Source organism: Perca flavescens, chromosome 24 (genome assembly GCF_004354835.1).
Source record: "Perca flavescens isolate YP-PL-M2 chromosome 24, PFLA_1.0, whole genome shotgun sequence".
NCBI classification, from domain to species: domain Eukaryota; kingdom Metazoa; phylum Chordata; class Actinopteri; order Perciformes; family Percidae; genus Perca; species Perca flavescens.
In genome coordinates, this window is record NC_041354.1 from 6,828,909 (window position 1) to 6,854,924 (window position 26,016).

The 26,016-nt window shown below is 39.7% G+C and overlaps 1 protein-coding gene across 1 annotated transcript; it reads right to left on the reverse strand.

Annotated features, from left to right (window-relative positions):
* Positions 1-1,535: 1,535 nt before the first annotated feature.
* On the reverse strand, positions 1,536-25,798 carry LOC114551061 (gamma-aminobutyric acid receptor subunit alpha-5). The gene is made up of 10 exons (XM_028572132.1): positions 25,680-25,798; positions 25,145-25,229; positions 24,219-24,343; positions 22,292-22,359; positions 20,908-21,128; positions 16,079-16,161; positions 9,865-10,008; positions 4,431-4,583; positions 3,976-4,187; positions 1,536-2,466 (listed from the first exon to the last, which is right to left on the reverse strand). Exons 1-10 carry the CDS (start codon positions 25,702-25,704, stop codon positions 2,155-2,157), a joined length of 1,428 nt encoding a protein of 475 aa, XP_028427933.1. The 5' UTR covers positions 25,705-25,798; the 3' UTR covers positions 1,536-2,154.
* Between the last annotated feature and the right edge of the window lie 218 nt (positions 25,799-26,016).

The window sequence follows — 26,016 nt, forward strand, 5'->3', positions numbered from 1 at the left end:
AATGCCACAACGTGTGCTCATTGCTTCCAGTTTGATTAAGTCAGTGTAGAAATAGATCAACAAAAACTTAAAGATCAAAAGCCAAGTTTGGTCAGATGTAAGCTCCTCTACAAGCAACGATAACAAAGAAAATCTTACACATGTGCACATAAACATTAAGAAAGATATCAGATGAAAACATCTGCAGAAATTGAAAGTCAACATTAGACGTTGACATTGCTGACGTTTGAAACTCAAACGTGAGAATCTCAACATTGTCTTTTTTTGTGTCAAAGCAAAGTTGAAAATTTAAAGTTTATTTACATGATTCCCTTATGAGACTCGGCCTAATTTCCCCAAATCTTTGTAGCTTAAAAGGCCTGATCATACCATAATTTCAAATTCATTCAGGAAAGACAAAATAGAAGAACAGCCATTGTTACTGACAAGCGCTTGTATGTCCCAGCTGGCTAGCATGTCAGCAGTTAGTTCTCCAGCATATTCCACTGAGCCACAGGCCTTTACAGTAAGTTTGCTGTTCACCTCTCCTGTGGGGAATTTTTGTCTAGTTATGTGGACGTATAATTGAGCAATTCATCTGATACAGTTATAGTACCAGAATGCAGAAAAATATTACGATAATGATACTCCGTTGATCGCTGTACTTTTTCTTTCTTTTTTTTTGCCACAGGGAGGTCAGAGCTCAGAATTTCCCCAGTAAAATGTCCCTGTTACTGTTTCATTCTTCCAGAAGGCAAACATTTTCCGCTGTAGGGAACGGAGATTGGTCAGTCGTGTTTTCTCCAGTTTGAAAAGACTCCTAATTAACACAGAATCCATGGCAAATTAGTCCTACTTAAGTTGTAAAGCTGTAAGGCTGGTTTAAACGTCTAGCTGAAGTCTGACTGTTAGTTTGATCTAAGCCATATTCAAAATTAATCTTTGTCACAGCGGCCCCTGGAGCTGGTACAGTTGCAGGGTTTTGCCCATGGACACATCAACAAGATGGATGCATGCCTAAATGTCTCCAAACTCTGCTGATCTGGATGTGACACACACTGCGTTTCAAGCACTGGTCTTTCAACTGTGAATATTAGTTTCATAGCTGAGTGACCCGGGCTCAAAATTCAGTTAAAGCACATATATCCAATCCTAAATTTGTCCTGAACACACCATCCACAGCTGTCTAGTCATCCAGTGTAAGTGGGCCAAAGAAGTTTTTCTAATACTCTTGTTGGCAAGCTGCTCTAGAAGACGACTTTTTTTTTTTAATTTCTTGTGAAGGAAGAAGCATCTCTTCATTTAAAAACTCAGAATAATCTTCCGAATACATTTTTTTTTCACCCGCAGGTAGCATTCGTTTTTTTCCCGCCGTTTTCCACTGAGACTCGGGCTGACAATGGTTTTGGGAAACCAGGCCTGCAGCAGAAGCCTTTGAACCTTCAAGTAAAAATGTACAAAGAGACACACAAACAATTTCTTTTTTTTTTTTTTTAAAAGAGACTAAATTATTAATGCACTTGCAGCATCAATCTTAAGAAATGTTTCTTCCACAGTGTGGAATTAAGTAATTTTTTTAAATAAATATTCCAAATTCAAATGCATGTTATATTGCAGTTTCTTTTCTATAGCATAAGCTCAGTGCATTTCAAGCCTCCATGATAAGAATGTGTTTAAATTTAGGCAAAATTGCTCAAAATGTCTACGTTACTTTGATCTAAAACCTCAAGTAGTAGCAATGGAGTGTGCACCCATACTTTAAGCAGTGATTGACATATACATGGTCGGTATTTAAGACAAAGAGGAGTCCATGGTTTCTTTTTGAGAAGAGCGTCATGCAAACTGCAGCAGAATAGATGAGAGAGAAGCAAAGCACCCGCTCTCTCGTCGACATAGTCTTAGAAGCAGTTTCTTTGTGATGGAGCAGTTTTTTAGGCCATGAAAAACAGGAAAGGGCTTCTGTTGCAGCCTTGCATCCATTCAAAGTGCTTGAATTAGATAGTGGAGTATAGTTTGTTTTTGTTCTTCAAGCCCGGACATTATTAATTTTTTTTTTTCGTCTAGGGCACTGACCTTACAACAACCCCTTTTCCTTTTAGTCCACCCACTCTCAAACTTAATCCCTTACACAAACTGTCTGACTCAGAAAAAAGAAGAAAAAAAAAAAGAGTAAGATTACGTTGACGTCACCACTCCTTCCCCCACTCCTTCCACCACCGGTACCCTGTTAAGGTACGTGGCCCAGTAGACGAGGTTGAAGGTTCCAAAGAGGACAGGAAACACTATCCGAGACATCTTGTCGATCTTGCTGACACTGTTGTAGGTTTTCTTGGGGTCCACCATCTTGGTCTCCGAGGCTCGGAGCTGCACCGATGTTGTGTTGGAGATCGTGGAGATGGACACGTCCTTGGTGAGGTTGGGGGTGTAGTTGACGCCCGCCGAGCAAACGTTGTTAGGTTTTTTGGACAGCACCATGGGGTCTCGTTTCTACAGCGGGACAGATTACATTAAGCCTTGAATTAGTTTGAAGCCCTGCTCTGCTATTACCAGTGTTGGATAATCAATGTGTTTCATTCTGTCTGGAATGATTAGTGATTTTACAGAAGGGAAACATTTCTGGCAAAACATTCTGGTAAAATGCGGGGGTGCTGTGTAATTGAATTTCACTCAGGCAGCAGTCAGAATTTTATTTATTTATGATGATTGCAATATGCAGGTATATTTTTGAGTGATGCTGCTAACAGATACATGGCAGTTTCCCTGGGCATGGTAATAATAAAGCAACTTGTATCATAATCAATGTTGTGATATCTATATCCTGATGACTCATGATTCAGTTTATGTGGTCTATCTAGTACATTATATAAATAATTTTCATGTTTTTTTTTGTGTGCAATTCACACAAAACTTACTTTAACTGACTTGTCATTTGGGATAACTTTAGATAAGAGTAATACATGGAAAAAGTGGTCCCATACAGAAAATGGGAAACACGTGTATTTGCTCTCTTGCTCTCCTGTAAAGACTAAAAGATTCATACCAGTCTCATATCTGTGCACTTACTATGTAGCTAGAGCCAGATGACAGCTATCTTAGCTGAGCATAAAGACTGGACAGAGGGGGAATCAGCTAGCCTAGCTCTGTCCAAAGGTAACAAAATTGGCCTCCCTACTGTTAATTAATGAGCTTTAGAAGAGTGGGCATATTTAAAAAAAACTGTTGGACAGAGACTGGCTAGGCGTTTCCCTCGATAGATGCTAGATCATACCCACAGAACGAGTTACTGAACGAATCTGGCATACTACATCAGTGTCAACATTTAACTTAGCAGCTAACTAACATACGCCATGAAGGGTTTACACTTTAAAATGTTTAAATAACAGTCTGTGTGTAAACGCCTGCGTGGTATACCAGTGTTGTTGTTCTGTGGGTATGATCTAGCATCTACCAGTTCACTCTGCCTTTATGCTAAGCTAGGCTAACAATCTCATGGCTCTTGCTACATATTTAACATACAGACATGAGAGTGGTATTGATCTTCTCATCTAATTCTGCAAGAATTCACATCCGCATTAGTGTCTTCTCCAAAATGTCAAAATAAGGACCATACTAATAAATTGAGATATAAAAAGTATTGGTGATTTCTGGTTTATGAGCTACAACATGTGTAACTAGTGATATGATACTTTAAAGGTCCCATATTGCTTTTTTGGGAGGGGGGCTAAAAGAGACAAGCGCTAAAACAGAGTGTTTCAGACAGAGGTAAATAAAGTCATATTCAATAAGACGGTACGAGTAAAATAATGTTGTTTAACATTAAAGCTTGTAAACATGTTTGAGTAGAAACAAAAAATACAAGTATGAACCTGAAAATGTATAAGGGACCTTTAAAGTAGGCATGGCACAGACACAAAGTTGAAATTATGGTGTGATCAATGTGTTGTTCTTAAAGGTGTTTTGCACCTAAATATGTATTGTAGTGTCGACAAGCTGTACCTTAGGGGGCTGTGCTTCCAGAGCCTTCTTGCCGTCCCAGGCCCAGCTCCTCTTGGTGAAGTAGTTCACCGTGGCGAACTCGATGAGGGCAGAAAAGACGAAGGCGTAGCAGACGGCAATGAACCAATCCATAGCTGTAGCGTAGGCCACTTTAGGGAGTGAGTTCCTTGCACTGATGCTGAGGGTGGTCATGGTTAGCACAGTGGTCACCCCTGGGTGCAAACAAAGGCCGTGACAAGTTTAAATTGAGTTTTTACAGGCTGTCTGGAAACGAGTAACAGTCTCCCCTCACTCAACAAATGTGGGCGCTTTAATAACTCTTAACTGCCAACTACTGCAGTGCTGCTGCTCAGTGGGCAACTGTTATTCTCCCTTGTGTGAATGTGCATGACAGGAATATTACCCAGACAAACAAAACATTATGAAGTTAATGAATTATAAGCTGCTTCACTCACCAAAGACAGTCCTTGCAGGAACTGATTCTCTGTTTAGCCAAAATGACACCTGGGACAGGATTACAGTCATGAAACATGGCATATACGTCTGGATGACAAAATATCCAATCTTCCTCTTCAGGTAGAAGTGGGCCATCATCACTGTATACTGTCCTGAGGGGAGAAAAAAAAAAGGATATAAAGTTAGATAGGGACAATAAACAAGGCGAGAGGTTACAGTACAGTAGATGTCTCTTAATGATAGAGATATTGGCTTTAAACTGAACCAGGTCAGGGTAAATATTGTTTGCACATAGTTGAATTATTAATATGTGATTTGACCTCCTTACAGCACAACAGGTGTTGGGTTACCATATAGAACATCATAAACATTATTGGCTGAATTACTTTATATGACCACAAACTTGACAGCTTGAAAAGGTCATAATCTATTCTCTTCATCTCCCCCCAACTAATGTATCTCTTCTTCTTCCAGCGCAATTTCATACAAACTGCAGAATGGAAAGCTGTGGAGGTGGAACAGTTAAAAAAAATGAATCTGGGATAAAGAGAACATTTCATATGCAGTTGAACCTAATGGCAAAATGAACCTGACTTTAATACCATTATTAAACTGAAAAATGGGAGCAAGCAGCATTAATTATTGCGAGGACATGACAATAGATTATTATGCGGTTAAAGTCTGGGATTCAACAAAGGGGTGATGGCAGTTGGAGGTAAAGCCAGAGAAAGTGTATCGAGTGTGGAGAGATAAAAAGAGAGGGGACACAATATTCAGTTAAACAAGAGAAGATTGCATTTGAGGCTTTAAAAAAATCCTCTGCAGCAGTTTGTGACTGCAGGCGCTGGTAAACTATGAAAAACCCAATGACCATATTCCACACACTAGGGCACATGTAGACAGACTCCCTTTCTCTCTCTCACACACACACACACACACACACACACACACACACACACACACACACACACACACACACACACACACACACACACACACACACACACACACACACACACACACACACACACACACACACACACACACACACACACACACACAGTAATACATGAGGCTTTCTCCAGGCAAAATCGGATTTTTGAACCTCCCTAATCCCTGGTTACAATCTGCACCCTGCCATCAGTGAGAGAAAGAGAGGGAGTGTGGAGGAGGAGGGGGGGAGAGAGGCTTCCTGTTCTGGGATCCTCGCAGAGCTCTAAGCCCCGCCTAGTCTGCCCTGCACCGACACGCACACATATACACTCTGAAACACACATGAAGCATGATTTTAAACTGCTAACAGACAGCCACCACACAAACACACAGACACACACACTCCACAGAGAGGGACACTCGCTGCTAATCACTGGTGGGATGGAGGGGGGCTAACCTTGTGGAAATTTTCTATCTTTTATGTTGTTTTTTTTCTTATTTTACAGCTGCTTTGTGGAATAATGATCAAATGTTCTTGATGGGACTGGCTGGCGTGCCAAAGGGGAAGAAGAAGCAGTCCAGAAAATGCACTGTGGGGATCCCAGCATCAACTGACAGCAGCCTGAAAGTGAAGTAAACTTGTTTATTTCGCAGACGCTCAGTGCTGACAGCAGCTGTATACAACAGTTATCAACATCACCGACACGGCCATGCCTCGTTTAGGAGATCCACAACACCGTTAGTTCTTACTGCCACCCCATCACCTGGGCCCTCGCACGCCCTCATGACTCCAGGCCATCTGGCTCACAGCTACCCCGTCAACTTCTACTGCTGTCGGAAACATCGAGGCACATCCAGGCGCTGCCAACCTGGGACACCCCAGGGTCACCTTTGCCTTTGATGCATGGATCCCGACAGGACTGGGGGTGGAGGAATGAGGAGGAACATGTTCCTCTGGTGGATCTTATTGCTTTTCTCCCAAGGATTTGTATTTCGCAACGTCCAAGGGGAACTTCCTTTCATATCGGGGAACAATGCTGCCATGCTGGTCAACTGGTGAGTAGGAAAAGAATGTTTTTTTAACTAGCTCATTTGCCTTAAGGGTTAACAGAAAGGTCCAAACTACCAATAATCCTCTGGCAATGAGCTAAAATATTCCAAAGCATACTATTCTTTACAAGTCCTACAAACTGTACATAGAACTGTTGCTATAGTACTTCTTATCGACTTTTAGAGTCAGGAGTTATTTTTGGAAGGATATTGCTGTCTAAGATGGTAGAAGTCACATCCTTTAAGATGTCTTAAAAGAGAAACGTATGGGCTAATCTCCTTCTTCATGTCCTCAAATGAGAGTGCAGTCTAAGATTAGATGTGCTAATTAAAGGCTCACAACATTCCATCCATGCAATATTTTGAGCTGTGGACCTCAATATGTGAGGTTTCAAGATCTATGTTTATTATCAACCAATAAGATTTTTTTTTTTGAGGCCACGCAGCCACAGCCAGCGGACAAACTGCTACTGCTCAGAGTAACAACACAAGAAAGGCCAGACAATCATTCATTGACTGCTGTTTTGAATTTTGATGTTTACAAGTGCTTCATAACATTGTCCAGGCCCAATAAAACAGCAGGTGGCTGTCAGATTTATTTTAATCAAGCAAGGGAACAATAGTTAACTCCAGGTGAATTTTATCAGAGCAAAGAGAAATCTATCACAGCAAATGCACCTTTTTCAGGGGGGTTTATTGGCCTTAAAATACAATTTGGATATTTTTTGATGATGTACGGCCATGTGGAAACAAGGCAGACAAGCCATGGTTGACTTTTGGACAACATATCTTCTAATTGTCCAATCTTCTTCAGATGTGTTAGGCTTGTACATACTAGAATATCCAATATAGTTGTGTAGCAGGAGCATGCAATACAAGCAAATGTGAGAAGTTGTTGCTGAAGTTCAAAAATGGCTTCAGGTTGTGAATTACATGATGTAGGCTGTGATTACACCTCTAGAAACCCTTGCCCGCTGAATCCAAGGGGATAACACTCCATTTAAAGCATGTTAGAATGTTTAGCATAGTCTGAAAGTGTCATATTTGGACTGTAAGAGTTATTAGCAAGAGAGTCAAACACATACAGAAAGTAAATTAACCTACTGGACTGAATGTGACCCCTGAGCCAAAACTCATCAGTTATCTCCATCACTGATTTGGACGTTTTCCAGACAGAAGCTTTGAGCTGCATGAATGATGATTTACTGCTTTTAGTCCTTCAGCTAAATGAAATTCACAGACAATGTGTAGCATTTTCTTGTAATAATCAAAACAACAGATGGCGGTTTGATAGTTTTGGGGTGAACAAATAATGTCAAGTAAAGTGTCAGACATATAAATACATATCAAATGACCACGGCTATTGATTACATGTTGAAGTTAATGATGTATTTCTAAACAAAAAGATGAAATGGCATCCTCTTTTATGTCATCCTCTGTAATGTTGTTTATGCCTGGTCTTGATCACAGATATGAGAAGATGGGAGTAGTTGATGTCTATAAATAATGTCACACGAGGCCAGAACTGGTCGAATTATGCGAATTATGCTGGAAATGTGGCAGAATTTGACAGAAAAAAAACTGACGATGAAACATGGCTAGCTTAGATGCATAATAAAGAGGTGTGTAAGGCCTTAAATGATACACACAATGCATTTGGGTGTACACTGAATGGATACACAAGTTGGTTATATAAGTTTGTTTCACGTATATTCTGGATACATTTTCCACAAGACTACTTGATACAAAAAAATTTCTAAGGAAGGCTGCACACAACCCTAATTTTGCTCAACTTTCTTTTTGTATCAGTGCATTATCATCTTTAACTTTTAGAAATGTTGCATGCATTGATATTTAAAATCCCTTACCCCTAGTTAATTTTTTTTTTATAGTTAACAGAAGACATTTGCCAGCCAGATATTTAGCCTTTCAGCCAACATTTTATCAACTGCTGTACCCAACTTGAAAACTGGTTAACATGCCAACTGATCAACCATCCACCCAGTGAACCAGCCATCCAGCAAAAGAACCCTTTAAACCCTTTGCTTAAAAGCAAACGCAAGGTTTCAGTTGTGGCGCGCAAATAAATAAAAAAAATCACTGGGGAAATCCACACTTTTAATAATGATTCTACTAGAAACTGGAGGGAAGTGTATTACAGTTCCGTTTTACATAAGAGTATTAAGCAGATGCCTTTCAAAGCACCCACCCCCACACAACACCCCCCCCCCGCCCTCCCCCAAGCGTCCAAGCGAGTCCAATCCTAACATACAAACAGACACAGATTTCTTTTCCTATCTTTGTGAGGACCTAACTTACATTTTAAGTCAAACTATTTCCATTATGCTAAACTTCAAAATTACAAGCCTTCAATCATGCCTCATAAAATCAACCTTATGTCATGTTTCACCTTAATATTGGCCCTAAACCTATCCCATAGCTCAGATACAACCTACAGTCGAATGTACCAGGTCAAAATGTCCTCACTTTGTAGTTTTCTTTTACCATTATGGTGAGGACATTTGTTACTCATGTGGATAAATGTACAAGAGCACATACAGACAACACACACAGATACACTCAGCGACAGCCAACCAACCAATCCCTCACTGATCTGTGATGTCATCTTCTTATGCAAAAGCTGATGGGTGGTTGGATGGGGGGATTAACCCTAGGTCTCAGGTCTCTCTCTAGCTCGATGTGTTTGTGTGGGTGTATGTGTGTGTGTGTGCGCGCATGGGCTCATGCGGGGATAAGTGTTGTTTGACAGGGCTGTCCGGGCCTGTAGACAGCTGGTTGTGTGAGGGATAGGCTACTCTCTTCCGCTAGCCTCCACTCATTGACTCTGATCTCCTGATAATGTTTCCCACATTTACTCTCTGCCTCGCACGCCCATCACTCTCTCCTTGCAGCGGTTATCTTTTCAAATCTAGAATTAGTTACATCACATTATTTGATATTACACTTATTGTGCATTGCATATAGTATGAATTCACTCATGAAAAAGGTGCAAAAGAAAGGGCGAGAATAAGGGGGGATTGTATGAATGAAAAAGTGAAGTGAAGGTAGAATCGTTGCATTATGGAGGTCGTCGAAGATCCTTTTGGCAAATGCGATGTGATCCCAATACTTAACATAACATAATGTAGTTCATGTTATGTTCTTTAAAAGGTTAAGGAATAAGGGATTATTCTATATCTAAAAGGCCCAAACCAACAATGCCATTAGCCTTTCATTACAATTCAACCATAGTTCTCTACCTTATCTATGACACTCAACCCAAACACCCTGGTAAAAGTAAGTTCCTAATACAGCTGGGCACTCAAACATGAGTAAATATGTAATATCTCTCACACACACGCAGACGCACACACACACACACACACACACACACACACACACACACACACACACACACACACACACACACACACCCACCCACCCACCCACCTCTGCTTGTGTGTATGTTCTCTGTGTTGAAGGTTAACCCCATAAGAAGGTACTGGTTGAGTCTGGAGCCGTCTTCTGCCACCACCACAGGCTTAGAAGCTCCCGCAGTCCAAGTGTAGACCACCTCTGACACCGGATAGGCATCTGAGAGAGAGAGAGAAAGATGACTTGAAATTACTGTAGCTTGTGACTTTACATTATAACTTGTTCATTTTTTATTATATGAACATCCAACATGCATGTTAAATTACTAAGTAACATATCACAGTTAGTTCCAACCCTGCCATCGCTCATACTATGTAAAGCCACCCATGTGCTTGTGTGTATTTGAGTGCTAATGCAGTCTTTCTAGCACTTTTTGATTAGACCACCGGCTTAAAGCCCAAACAGAATTTGGCTGTGTGTGTGGGTGGATAGTTGAACCGCACTTCTGGGTCAGAGGTGAGCTCCCCTGGCGGCAGGAACCAGACCGAGTCAGATTAACCATAATGTGTTGCATCACACTTGTGATGAAAAACAGAGCTCAAACTCTGAAGCCTCTCCTGCTATTTCATCTCCCCCCCCTCCTTAAAATATGGAAAGATGAAAATTGTAACTCACATGCAGAGAGGGATCTGAAATGGAATGTTTGTTGTTTTTATTTGTCATAGTTCAACTTTTTATATTCAATCCAAGTGCACTACTTATTAGAAAAAAGAAATCTGTTCAAGTCACCTGTTCCAAATCAGCCTTATATCAAGGTTTCGACGTATTTTAGACACAAAAAACAAACCTTTAAAAATGAGAACAGGGAAGAAAATCTATTTGTGATCATGTCATCCATAAGATTTGAAAAAAATATTTATGATCTTAAAAAAAACATATTCCTGGCGCCCGTATGGCTCGGTTGGTGGAGCGGGCGCCCATGTGTAGGGGTTTGCTCCTTGACGCAGCGGGCCCGGGTTCGGCTCCGACCTGCGGCCCTTTGCTGCATGTCGTTCCCCCCTCTCTCTCTCCTTTCATGTCTTCAGCTTTCCTGTCAAAATGGAGGCCAAAAATGCCCAAAAAAATAATCTTAAAAAAAAAAAAAACATATGCTAAAAATAGACAGGTTGAAGGGGAAATTGGGAAAAGAAATGATCTGCTCAGAGGAAAAATAATGAGAGAGGAGGGCTGCGTCAGCCCACCTACAGTGGATGGCTCAATTTCCTTTCAAATTATTTTGATGTGCTGTAAAGGCTACAATTTAATACTGGGGATAGAAAGTTGCTAAGATTTCTTTCTGCCGTGACAAGCACTGCTTTTAGTGTGCATGGTTCACTGTCAGACATGCATGCAATCTGGATGAATCATGTTGAAAAAGGAGGATGTGCACAGGGAATTCTGTGCAGCCAAATGTATTTTTGTCAACTGAAGTGAGAAGTAGACAATTATGTACACGGAATATCTATGAATAGAGTAGAAAAGAAAATACTTTTTCTACTTTTGTGCGTTCAAAAAGACAAAACTTGAATGTGCAAAATCTGCTATTAAAAAGGGTACATAAAAACACAATATACAACAGAAGCTATACTAAAAGGAGCACCAGGTAATTTAAAGTAAGGCCTGAATCAAGATTAAATGAATAGATAGTAAGTGCTGTGTGCTGAGGTAGCAAAAAAGAATTGTAACTTGCATGGAGAGCGGGATTTATCTCTCTTTTTTTAGATCTGGAATGTTTGTTGATTACAGGACAAGCCAAAACTACATTTAAACATTGTAATGATTACAACTTATTTTGCTGATTGTCACAAACACTAATGAAATCCTTACGTAGCTTGGCCTCGCTTAACCGGGTCGTTTATTTCTGTCCAGTGGATAACATCTTTACTTGAGTATTTCCATTCTGGGTGCTCACTTGGCAGCTGCATACTGGTGTACAATATATGTAGTGTTTAAATTTAGGCACTCTCAGGCCAAAGGTCAGGGCCTTAATTGTAGGGTAGTTAGATTGCAATAAGGGATTATTGGTGAATTTCATTATGCAAAGGAAGAGCTAAAGGCTTTGGCAGGCAAAACGGTGCACCTGTGCCAAAATTTCAACAGTTCACGCTTAATGCTTTGCTGCTCCCGTCTTGTGTGCGAGGCAAGGGGAGCCACAACTCAGTCAAACTCATCACTTACTAGGCTCTACGCACTCTGAGTGAAGCTGCCTGAAACATGAATGGAGATAAATGCAGAGGATTTCACAAACCCAAATGTGTTTTTTTCTGAAGAACACAAGTTTACCACAGGGTTGCTTCCTCATCCGATTTTTAACAGTATGTAATGAGAGCTGGACGATCAAATGTGAGAACAAAAACTGAATACTGATGTGCTAAAATAGAAAATCAACAAGTCCTCATATCTCAACAACAAAATGGTTGCTTAACTGTGTCTTACAAATTCAAGGCAATTAAAGTTAAAAACAATAATTAAATATAGCTTTTGTAACGTTAAAATTGAAACACAGTGTTTGAATATGCAAACAAGTAGGTCAGGTAACATAACAGCCTAATGTTAGAACAAATACTCTGAACTTTCAGTACGTGTTTGCTTCTTCTACACTGCAGAAGCAATCCTGTTTGTTGTGTTTGCAAACAACTCATGAAGCCGACGAGCTAGCGAGCATTTGAGCTGGTAAAATCTTCAGCGAGAAATTATAAGAATTCTAAGTAAATCAGCCACCGCTATCACTGTAAACTGCATACGTAACGAGCGAGAATGGAAAACTTTCACAGGCGTAGCAGCAGCAACTAATGGGGGTGAGCTTTAGAAAACAGTCAATCTCAAAACTGCAAAAGGTCACTTGTCGGGAGAGCATAAAACATAGGTTGTTAGGAAACAACGCTGTCATTTTTGTGGTAAAGACAGTCTGGAGAAAGTCAACTTTATCTGCAGGTGGAAGACACATGCAGAGCTTGTACAGTAGAATCAAACAAGGATTTGGGCCACTGATGTTCAGATATGGTGGCTGGGACTTCTTTCTGCTGTTCACGTTTATTAATACAAGTAATTCAGACATTCATATCTAAGAATATGAAAGGCTCCAATCAATCATAAAATGAGTCACTACATATGTTCAGCAGGATCATTGTGGGTTGAAGGCGAGATAAGCTGAGAGATGACTCATTACAGCATCTTTTATTGTTTTCCCTCTGCTTACTAACAGGTTTTGTGCGCCTCACAACATCATCTGCATCTTTATGCACTTATTCGGGGAACAAGCATTTTCTAAACATCCGCCTCGCCATGAACACCAGCTTTGCAGAGCTCCACATGACAAGTCTTTTTTTGTCTAAGAGCTGTTGATTATGATAATCGTGGTAATTTTGGAGAAAGTCGTTTACTTCAGCAGCTGTTTTTTCTAGCTATATGGGTTGGCTTCAACCTGTTGGCTTTTACTGAGGCACATTTTATGTGGCTGTCATAGTTGTCACGGTTTTCCAGACAGTTCCTCACAGAGGTTTACAGCTTTTGTGTCTGATGCAACAATTCCAACACTCGCTGCAAACACCAATGTTTCTAATGGTTCCAGCTCCCACAGATGCATAGTAAAATAAGAATATGCAGCACTGTTAGCTGCCATTTGTTTGGTTTTTTTAAGAAAAAGGATTGCATCTTGAATCAAATGCTACACATGACTGTGCTCACCATTAACTGCATACCTTAGAGTATTACTCGCACTTCTAACCCTATGTGAGTGCTGTATGGCTGAAGGCCAGCAGCTAAATTAAGATACAGGTACTGTAGGCCAGAATAAGGGATTAGTTGCCCTTACTTGAACCAACTTCATGCTTTTATTGCACAACATATCACTACTCAGTGGGCTCAAGGAACCTTTTAGTTCCTTCAAAAGTAGTTCCTGGGAATAAAAGTCTTTGGGTGGATACCTGGCTTCTGTCACCAGTTGGGGGATACAAGGAACTATGGAAGACGGGTTTATGAATGCACACTTAAAGGCTTTTTTGACCATCATAAATATGGCCCAGGATGGAGCATATAACTCTGCCTTACAAAGTCAAAATGCCATTACTACATATTTGGTCAAAAATTTGGTAAGAACGGAATCTGAATGTTGGTAATCCTTTTTATTTTGCTATTCCACACAACTAGATGTGGTACTATAACCAATCATGACAGTAGAAAAAATGCCAGCTAAAGGTAACTAACGTTAGCTTGGCAGAGTGGCAGTAACTGCAAATCTCAGCTTCCACTCTTGTGGAATTTATGCAATTTGATGTGGTAGATATGTAAGTAAGATAATTAAGATACCTTTAAATCACATTTAATACATATTAAATTGAAACTTAATTAATTATATTAATGTCAATATAAATATTAATAGTAGATAAACAGCACACACAGAGATACATCTAATTATCTATTTAAACTTGTTAAAATGGACAGGAAAAATAGAAGAAAAAAAACTGTTGGAAAAAAATTTCATTGGTAGATACTGAGTATTCAGCCTAAACTCAAAACACATTATAAGCTTTTTAACTGTTATTCAGTTTGCTGGCCAGCCTGAAAACCCCCATGAATCTTTTAACGTTCACTGCTTCTGGAGTTATGGCTCTCTGTCTTCGTAGATGGCTTTATCAAATTCAATTTTAACATGAGGGATTACTTTTGACCATTTTTCATTACATCGGATGTGGTCTCCTTTCATCCCCCAGGGATGTACAATAGTAAACAGCTGATACAGTCAAAATACTGCTTAGTGTTGTCATGGATTACTGGACTAAAACAATGTTTGTGTCAGGCAATTCAACCATTTTGTTTATTTTAAGAAAAGGGAATGCAGTCTTTTTTAATTTTTTATTTCTTATTGCAGATTTTAATTATATCATCACGTTGTAGTAATGAAAGTGGAGGAGCGGCACGTTTGCTGCGGTGTGATGTGGAGGTTTAGTATACAGCATGATGTCAATTCAGGACAAAGGCTCAATCAGGAGGTAGTCAGGTCAGCCCGAGATGTCACAGTTTTAGACTCAGCGCTACAAACAACGAACGGAAAGACATTCTCCCTACGAGGACACTCATGAATACACTCACTCATGTCGCCATCAACACATTATTCCTATTATACACTTACACCTCCCACCTGCAGGTCATGGCACCGAGGCGATTAGATTAGAGTTTGCCATGGGAAGGCACAACAGCTCTTCCTCACTGTAATTGGATTGAAGTCAAATGTGCTTCCCTTCCATAGTGAGCATGGGTGGACTGCGTCTTGCAGAAATCTGGTGATACAGTAAGAGCCTCATCCTTTTAGCTGAAGAGGCTCCCAAGGTGTGGCGTTTGGCCAGATCTGTCTTTAAATACCCCCAGGGCCACTCAGATTTCTACATGTCCTCACAGGTAGGGCAACCACAAAAGCCGTACTGTTAAGAAGGCATTGGGGAGAACCCTTCCGATCATTAAGTGTCGGAGAACATGCACTAATCTTCTCTTTTCTACACTCAGTGACCTCTTCCAATGTTTTGTAATAGTAGAGGACCACATATATATATATATATATATATATATATATATATATATATATATATATATATATATATATAAATAAAGGTGCTCAAATAAGCAGCATCAGAGGTCCACACTCGACTATTAGCCAGGAACATATTTGGGTAAAACCCCTTTGCAATGCATTTCAAATGACTTAAATTGACTGTGAGTGATACAAAACACAGGTGATTTGACCCAGGTCAGCTCATAATACTCTCTGGTAGGTCTACCCTGAGAAGAATCTTGTCCAGCTTACGTCTTTGCTTACTATTGTATGTTGATCCCAGTCAGTGTGCGTGTATACCTTTTTGAACTCACTATTACTGGTATGACCCGTATCGTAACAGCATGGCTGACATTAGCAAACTTATTCTTCTATGATGCACATTATGCAGTCATTTCGCTGACTGTACTTCACTTGTGCTACAGTTACAATGGCTTAGCATTTTAGCTAAGTGCTTTAAAAGTGAGCTTGCCAATTTAATGTCAGGAAAGCAAAGTCAGCAATCTTCAGTAGATAATGACTTTTTTCTGCAACAACATTCTATCAAAAAGCCAAAATGATTCCTTATTGTTCCCTATATTTTGATTAAACTATAACTTATTGCTGATTATCACCATTGTACATCACAATAGCTGGGATTAAAATATAGTGGAGAACAAGATAAATATAAAAGTAGACATTCAGAGAAGGGATTTTACTCACAGCTGCCAAACTTGAGAGGGCAGGCGTGTGCATCCATGGGGAAATCCTCCAGCTGCATGGGGCATTCTGCTGATATGGTCAGTCTAAAGCATAAAAACCATACATTATACCCATTCACCATGTATCATAGTCTTACTTTAGCAGTCACCACCGTTGATTGTGTAACTAGGCATGTGGATCTCTCGTACGAAGCACTGTGCAATTACATGAACAGCTACAATTGCTGAAAATTACAGGGTACCAAAAACAATTAGAAGGAATGTCGCAGCTTCACTATCTTTGCAATAACAACCATTAAACAATCTAAAAAAGGACATAAACTAAGAAGAGAGAGAGAGAGAGAGAGAGAGAGAGAGAGAGAGTAAAGTTTCATGCATGACACTTGCAAGTGCAGTACTTCTCTTACAGAAACACTGGTATTACATTGGCAATACTACCACCTGGTGGTCACAGTGTTATTTAGCTCCATAAAAGATAGGGAAACTTTTCAAAATGACCCTTGGGTGACAAGCTCTCATGCCAGACATTTTTTATTTTGTTCAAATATGAATATTACACATAATCCTAATGGACAGCATTTGAATCACTAAGGACTTGAGGTGAATCCATCTCCTGCTTCATTTCAATATATTCAAACCTTCACATACATAGCTTTTCAAATCTAATTTTCTGCCAGTCATTCACGACATGTTATCATTTTTAGCTGCCGTGATGGTATCTCTCTCTCTCACTATCCTTAAAAAGAACTGCAAGATTAAGTGAATCAAGCATACAAATATAATTCTTTTTTTTTTTTTTTTTTTTTTTTAGCTATCTGCCCTAGATTGAATCAAGTCCCCTGGGTATTCTTACTCAATGCATAATGATAAACAGTAATACAGTGATATGATGATGTGGATTCACTGAATTTAATAGGCTGGATGAAGGGAAATTCAGTGCTGTGGAAACCAGTGCACAAAAACATATGTTTACTACATGAAAAGATTTCTCCAGCATTTTGTTTTCGGCTTTAACCGTTCAGATATGAGCAACCTCAACATTAGCTACGGAATAAGGCTAATTGTTATTATTTTTCCTTCACTGATGTGTATTATAATCTTAATGACATCAGTGCCACCAAGATGTGGCGAAATCCTCTTGAGTCATGTTTTCTTTATGCTCCAAAACCTCCTGCATGTACTGTATGTATCTACCACAGGAGGTTTCCCCAATTATATCATTAAACTAAGCGAAGCATAACAAAGTGGGATAAGAAGCCACAGAGTTGACTGTTTTGGGGCTCAGCTTGCTTTCCAAATCAGTGTCGGATTATCCAATAGCATTATTGTGTCTAAAACAGCTAAAGGGTTGTGTATTCAGAAGAGGAAAGAGTGTCTTTGGGATAAATAAATAAATGAGAACATGGCTGTTGGCTATTATGCAATGTCCTAATTATTCATGTGGCCTTGCCCCATTAGCAGGGATGCCTGTAAAGATAGGCTCTTTTAATTTGGGGTGTGAATAGTGCCAGAATAATGATTCTGTTCAGCCAGTATGGACTGAGTGGAAAGCAGTACATCACAGGGGTAACACCCCAGAAACAGACCACATACGCACCTTCAAACCTGTGGGAAATCGAAACTTTCCAAGACGCCTGACCTTGCAGAAAAGTCGAGAACTTGGACGACAGGACAAAACAGAAAAGGCTGAGTTTTGAGTCCAGGAGCTTTATGCTGTATTAACCACAGAGCCACCATGCTGTGCCATCTGTCTTTTCACACTAACGAGCACATTTTTAACAATCTCCCCTTGTATCACATACAATCATTCTCATGGGAATTGGGGTTATATAATATATCCAAGGCGTGAAGAAATAAAACATGTTTTAACATTAAATAAACCGTTAGAAGTGTTAAAACATGAGAATGAGTAATTGTCAGTATGGTAGCATGTTCAAATGACTACATAGAAGGCCACGAGTCTAAAGGCAACACACGGAGCATGAATGAGAATGGCAACTCAACTGTACCTAATGATAATGGTGTGTAAAGCACTCACTCCCTGGCAATATAGAGGTTTCAACCAGATGATAAAGCTGTGTGTGTGTGTGAGCTGTTGCAACCTATCTGGTTATAATGGGCCGCCATCAAGCTCCATGCGCATTAACCTGAAAAGGGGCATTTTATAAATCATCCATGGAGACAAATGCATAGAAATTTGCTCCATAAAACCAACCGCTCCTCCTCAATGTAATGCTTTTATAAATGAGAGAGGAGCTTTTGTTGACACCCATACGTGACGTGGAAATGGTGTGTGTGTGTGTGTGTGTGTGTGTGTGTGTGTGTGTGTGTGTGTGTGTGTGTGGGGAGATATAATGTTTGTAATGTGACATGCCTCTGCTTACTAGTGTGGATTGTACATGTTTTAAGAGTTGGACGTGTGGGTGTACTAATTCAGAGTGTCTGGGTAAATCCTTTGGAGAGGTGTTTTAACTCCATATAATGGATGCTATAAGATAAGATAAGCCTTTATTGTTATTGCACAGAGACTGCCACAACTTCATATTTTTGCACTACCAGACAAGTTCTTAAATTGTATTTTGTAAATCTTTTCATCTGGAAAGCACCTTGTGCTTAATGCTTGAAAAGTACTATGTAAATGAAAGTATTATTATTATAGGTTATGAATGAAATGTGTAAGTGCTTACAGCACCCATAAGTGTTACTGTTTACTGTTGGATTATTATATTTGTGTAATACAGTTAGTCACCTAAATCTTTATTGAAGAGTAAATAATGTATTTAACTACAGTTATGTGAGGACATTGTAAATAAAAATCTTTAAATAATCAATTTTGCCTTATTCTAAAGATAACAAAATGAAAAACTGACATATAATGTAAGCAGGCATATAGAGAAACAAAAAAGCTGTTGCTGAGTTAGCTGTAACCTGCAAGTACCCAGATGACCTGCGTGCATGTGTGTGTGTTAGTGTGTGTTAATGCAGGAAATAAAATCAGCGCTGCCTGTGGTTAAGCTCCACTGGTAATGACAAGCCCAGTGCTGTAACAATTAGACGATTAAAAGCAACCTACTGCTGCTTTATTTCAACTGTGGCGAGGAAATGCAATGCCGTTTTTAGATTATGGAGGCACAAGCTTTCTCGCATGCACTCTCATGTATGCATTTATTGCATTCAGACATACATGTATGCATAGATTTCCATAGAATGACACATATGGAAATGAACGTGTGTACATTTACGCAATCCCTCACTTGATAAGCCTTGAGGTCAAAGTTGAGCGCCACTATAACTGTGATTAGTGCAGTAGACATGCTTGACATCCGCAGCGTGTGTTCATGTGTGCGTTGGATGCATGTGACAAAGAGGTGACTATAAATACGCACTTCTTTAGATATGTATATATGTCAGGGTGGTTGCATATGGATAATCTGTCATCCATCCAGCATTATTCTCCCTGTGGGTGGCACTGGGATCAGATAGAGTGCTCTCATCCGTGATACAGTCACTATTAAGTCCTGCAGCTACAGTAACTCCTGAGGATAAGCACAGAATTATTCTAATTCTATGGTGCAAAGGTCAGCGTGAGTCCTGGTGGTTACACTGCTGTTCTCCTAAACAAAAACAACTATTTGTACATTGGAGAATCACTTTAAAAGGGATAGTGTCTCAATTTCCTAATTAAGTTGTAAATACTGACGGTTTAGTTTAGCGTGATCACCATCTGGTAACTGGCCTGTTTTTTTTCTAATTTACCCCTACATCACTGCCAAAAACTATAGTTCACAATGAGGCTGCTTTTCATAATGGATGATCTCCCTCTGTAGTTTTTCTCAAAACCTACATTTAAAGAGAGACTTCACTCATTTGCATTCATATTTCATTACATCACAAATATGTCTCCATATTAATTTAAAAACAAAAGTAAAAGAATAAGAAGAAATACAAGGATTTTAAGTAGGGCTGCAACTAACCATTATTTTCATTGTTGATTAATCTGTTGATTATGCTTCTCAATTAATGATTAGTTGTTTGGTCTATAAAATGTCAGAAAATGGCGATCAGTGTTTTTTTCAAAGCACAAGGTGACGTCAGATGTCATGTTTTGTCCACAACTCAAAGATATTCAGTTTACTGTCACAGAAGAGTGAAGAAACTAGAAAATATTCACATTTAAGAAGCTGAAATCAGAGACTTTTACCTTTTTTTCATAAAAAGAATGACTCAAAACGAAATAGGTGGCGATTAATTTAATAGTTAGCAAGTATAGCAGATTTTATTTAAAGAAATACTTGCAATATCTACTATGTACTTTACTCTTGCTGTACTACAGACTTGTCCAGGACAAATCCAATGCCTCTGATTGGCCACCGGGTGACACTGTTTTCCTACCGTGTGAGACACACTGAGGGTTTCTGTCACTGTATTTTTTCTTTGAGTTCAAAGCTGTATTGTGTATTATGTTGACCTTGCTAGCTATTTTTTTACACATTTATATGTACTCTTAAATGCCTTCCCTTCACTAACCTAACCTCTTAAAAAAGCGGTAGGGCACATTAATGGGAGGTGTCCTCTATTCATGTAAGATTTTGGAGACATTTTCGGCATAGAAACACTCCACCTCTATGCAGATAATTGTACTTCTCTATGGTTATCAAAATATCTGAAAGGAATGAAATCTCTGATTGCAACAAGTACCACCAACCTTGGACAACAAATGTGCTTCTAGTTATTCATAGCTAATTTTTCAGTGTTTCTTTAAAAGGCAGAAGGGAAAAAGACTACATATGTTCACACCAGAGTGGGAGAAGCGTGTGTGTTAGAACCTACCTCATAGTGTAAAGCAAAGTGCCGTCATCCTTCAGCCTCAGCAGCTTGTTAGGCGTGGTCATGTTATGAGCAATAGACTTCTTGCCATTAAGGAAGAAGGTATCGGGGGTCCAGATGTTGCTGGCCAGCAGGTTGTTCAACGGCAGCATCTCCATGGGCCCTTTGAAGCACAGACGCTCGTCCTTCCAGCTCTGACGGAAGAAGACGTCTATGGTATATTCCTAAGGGAAGAGCAAAAGAGAGGTTTAAGGGAGTTCTGCTAGAAAAAGATGGGAAATATGAGCCGAACTGCACACTGCTCTTATGTTAACCAATCTGTCTGCTCTCTGATCATTTTATCTTGAATTATTTTGAAGGGATGCCAAAAGCAAATGAACTTCCTCTGGATGGAGCTCTTAAGTTTCAGAGCATCATTTCATCTGGTGTGTGTTTACCCAAAACAAGATTTTTAAATTATATAGAGTCTTAGTTTCTGTTGCTGCATCATTTTCTCCCCTAATAGAGCTTTTGGGGCATTTTCTTGTCACATTTCAGAGTTACAAGTAAGTACATGAAGACAGATGTTGAACTTGCTTCTTTGCAGTCAATTGTCAAATCGGCACACTATGGTCCATTATTACGCTCACTATGACAGTAGCTCCTCCTTTATGCCTTCATAAATCCACTACAAGATTTTACAGATATGGTAAATCAAAAATTGCGGTTTAGAAATCCATCATAAATTTGCTCGTGTGTGAAATATCGACCCGCTTCAAGCTCGAAAACAACAACAAAGGAACAAGAAACAAATACTCCGTCCCATAGAATAATGATGCTGTTAGCAGGCTGACATACAGGCTTTTATGGACCGCAAAACTGTTCAAGTCTCTTGCCACATTTCATTAATCAATCATGCGCCCCTGTCAATACCTTTTTTCAAGTCAATTATAGGAAAGTGGCAACTGCTGTGTTAAAGTGTGCCAGGGATATGGCAGGGTGTAATAGAGGATTTAATGAAAGAGGAAATCTAATGCTATTCAAGTGAAACCTTATAGTCTATAAGAAAATAGATTAATAAAGGGATGAATCATTTGGAACAAGTTGGAATGGACCAGCCACATTGTATTAAATCTCAAATGTTTAAGTCATCCACATTAATTTCGTCTCATTAGCAAGAAACCAAAGAACCAAAAGAAAGAACCAATCTTCAAAAGACACAACTAGGACATGAGTGTACTTCCAGTGAACAGCATGAGCAGTGGTACCAGTCTCATGAAATGTAAATACATGTTTCAATCTAAAAATATCGACAGTAGCCTGGGTGGGCTTTGGAAACGTGTGTGTGTGTGTGTGTTCAGCCAATCTCTCTCTGTGTATCTATGGTGTTTGCTGCAGATCAACTCACCATCTCCGTGTCAGACACCGGGCCAAAGCTGGTGACAAAAATATTCGTCTGGATCTCTGTGACATTTTCTATTCAGAGAGCACAGGTGAGAATGTTTGAGTTGTGGAAAAGTCGTAAAAAAAAAGCACTGAAAAGCACAATTTAACTTTTTTTTCAGCTATCTGCAAGTCAATGTCTTTCAATGATATTTGGGACTTCTTCCCTGACCACAGCCACATAAAATGAATGAAGTTTAACTGCTAAGTGGCTGCAACTAACAATAAAATGCAAATAATAGTGAAAATAGTCCACTGTGATGTCTTCAAATGTCTTTTTGCCTGACCAACAGTCCCAAACCCAAAGACATTCAATTTACAATGATATGAAAGAAGAAAATATCAGCAAAACTTAAGCTGGAATCAGAGAATGTTTTAGTTCTTTTGCTTAAAAAAAAAAAAATGACTTCAATAGGAAAATGGGGGAAATGGGTGGCTTATAACTAAGGGGCATGCAAATGGTCTAATTTAAAGATAAAAATAAGATATCAAGCAAGAAAATCAGTATTGACATTTAAAAACCTGCATCAGTTGAATGGCAGCTACCGAATAAAGCCGTGCTTTCTCGGTATTCACACATTTCCATCACTTTCTTTCACAATGCACTTCTTCTGAATAGGAGGTGAAAAAGGTAGCACATTATTTCTGTCATTTGTACCAGCAAAGCCAACAAAATCTCCCCTATGCATATAAATGTGGTGCTGGCGAGGTGGGATTGGTCGTGTTGCTTGTTGAATGCTGAATGAAGGCCTGAATGTTTTTCTGGTATGTATTTATAGGCCCTCTTGTCAAGGGTAGCAACCGTTACCAGGATGTTAGAGCAGGCTTTCGCCATGACACATCAGGCATTCGGCATGAAAAAGCCTAGTTTCTTCCTATTATTGGACAAGTACTGTATGCAGATGGGAAACAAGTGAGGACCAATATGATGAGGACAAAATAAAGAGTTGGTTGGAAAATCAGTGGAATAAACGCAGTAAGTGCCACCCTCTTAGAGAACGTGGAGGTAGGGATGGCGGAAATTAAAAATTAAAAGCTTTCATTTCAGTGGGCCCTTAGAAAAAGAAATCTCCATCTTTGAATGGCAATTTGTCGGCCCTCAAGGTTATCTCCTGTTGCCAGGGTAAAGCGCTTGAATAAACCACCACAGCACAATGAAGACTGTGTTGAAGATGGCCTGATTGATTTACTCTCCCTACCATACAAGAAAAGAATTGGATGCGTTCATGATCCTCGCCACGGCTCAGAAGGAAACACAGCATCTGACAACATGTGTTTGCGTTCACCTCAGCTGACATGGGAGCAAAATTCCACATCTGCTTGCACAGTTTCTACCCTTGTATCTGCCAGTCTCACACCTATTTCCCATGAATTAGTGTATGAAATGGCAGTGGGAAACGGGGCCTCCCATGGCGTCCAGGTAAGCTGGCTAGGTTAGCATACTGGGAGGTTGGCTGTGGCATTATGATATTATAATAAGGGCTGCAACTAACAAATACTTTCATTGTCAATTCATCTTTTTAGATTTTTTTTTCTCGATTAATCGATTAGATGTATGGTCTATAAAATGTCAGAAAATGGTGAAAGATGTTCAGTGTTTCCCAAAGCCCAAGATGACATCCTCAAATGTCTTGTTTTGTCCACAACTCAAAGATGTTCAGTTTACTGTCATGGAGGAGGAGAGAAACTAGAAAATATTCCCATTTAAGAAGCTGGAATCAGAGAATTTTTACTTTTCTTACTTAAAAAATTACTCAAACCGATTAATCGATTATCAAAATAGTTGGCATATTAATCGATTCATCTTTGCAGCTCTTATTAGAGTGTAACATTACTGAGTTGATTTCAAATAAAAGGGTCTGAATGATGCGGAAATAAGATCCCCAGCAAACCTCCAAGCCCCGGCCGGAGCCTGTTGTCATAACCGTCGAGGAGCCCATCCAGGATCCTGGTGAACACTGTGCTGTTGTCGTTGGCGGCCGCCTCCTTTTGAGCCTCTGAGGAGGGCTGGCAGAGACTAGGAGAGGAAACAAGGGAACAAGAGTAAAAAGACTGAGGAGAAACAACATCTTGGCGTTGGTTTAACTGCAGGACGTCAAACATGACACAGTTATTGTGATTAATTAGCTCGCTACATTAAGGACAGGCTTGTAGTGATTCATTATTGAACATAAGTACTGCTTACAACTACCAGTAGAGATAATTAAGGCTTTGACATGTGATCCAAATATAAACAAATGAGTTCTCCGGCTAAATATGGCAAGAAGCAAGGCATTATGTCTCGAGGATGAGCACATTCTCTGTAGCAAGAAAATGAGGAAAATTACACTTGTGTTGTATTTATTTATTTTTTTATTTTTTTTACAAAGAACACTGTGTTCATGCACTGGAATTACCAGGGAGAGACACAGAAGCAGGTTAAAAGCTGGATTTGAACATGCAATCTAAAAGCCATTGATCTACTCAGATGAGAGCGGACTATTCCGGTGATTTAATAACAGCTTTACCCCAAAGATCTTTTTCGCTTTTCTTGAGTGCAGGACAGCCACTTAAGCAGTGATGTAGCAGAGTGCAGATCGGATATGCGATCAAGAGACGAAGGCAGAGCTTGCAGGAATCAAACATATATGTGTATAGATATACATATGTGAGAGTAATTTACAGAGCTGCAGATGGAGCCATTTGTGATTGCAAACTGAAAATAAAACTGAATGACTAAATTGAAACAAATGGCAACTTCAAAACATTTTGCTTCCATTAAAAAGAGTGCCAAAGCTATATACTTAAATAGCATTCCAATTAGTTTTACTTAGTTTACCTATTTTGGCATCCACACAGGAGCAGGAGGGAAAGGACGAACCTCATCATGACTGAAATTCTGTTCACTTGTCTACTGTTTAGACCTGTAACAGAGACAAATAAAAGAACCAAATTGCATCAGAAAATCACCAAATACCATAGCCACTACACTATCCTCTAAATATGATGAACTAAAAGGTCTAGCAATCCTAATAAGGCACCCCAACTCACAGAGGCAGACCATTACAGGAATCACTAACTCAAACTGTCATCCGGACAATCTCTGTTATACATCTACCTCACAAACTTCACAGATACTATAAAGGCTAGGATATGATACATGTTGATTTGTGCAGTGTGATCCATATCATGTAAAGCTTCCACTGCGTTTGAATCCTGGCATTACAATTCATATGGGCCACCCCCCCTCCCCATTTCCTCTCCTCCACCATCACCTTTTTCCACTCTCTCCATCACCAAAAACATGAATCTCACTCCTATATGTCAGCTGTGTGTAATTATAAAAAGCCTGAAGGTAAAAAAAAGGGGGCTACCTGAATGCAGATCCTTCACCACCATATTTTTGGGGATCTTTTTCCCCAAACAGCGACTGCAAGCTTGGGGTCTCCGTCGGCAGTGTTGAATGTGGGCGATCACGGGTTCAATCAGCTAATCCGCGTGCTTGTCGGTTGTCTCCCCTCCTTCTTCTATTTAGCTTCTCCACCATGGGCTGTTTCTTCTTCTCTCTCTCTCTCTCTCTCTCTCTCTCTCTCTCTCTCTCTCTTTCTCAGTCAGCGGTTCCCCATCAGGCGGTGTTGTAGTAGTCTATCTGGTCTTCTCCTCCTATAGGCTACAGCGCCTTCCTTCTTTAATGCTTGCTGCACCGCGTCT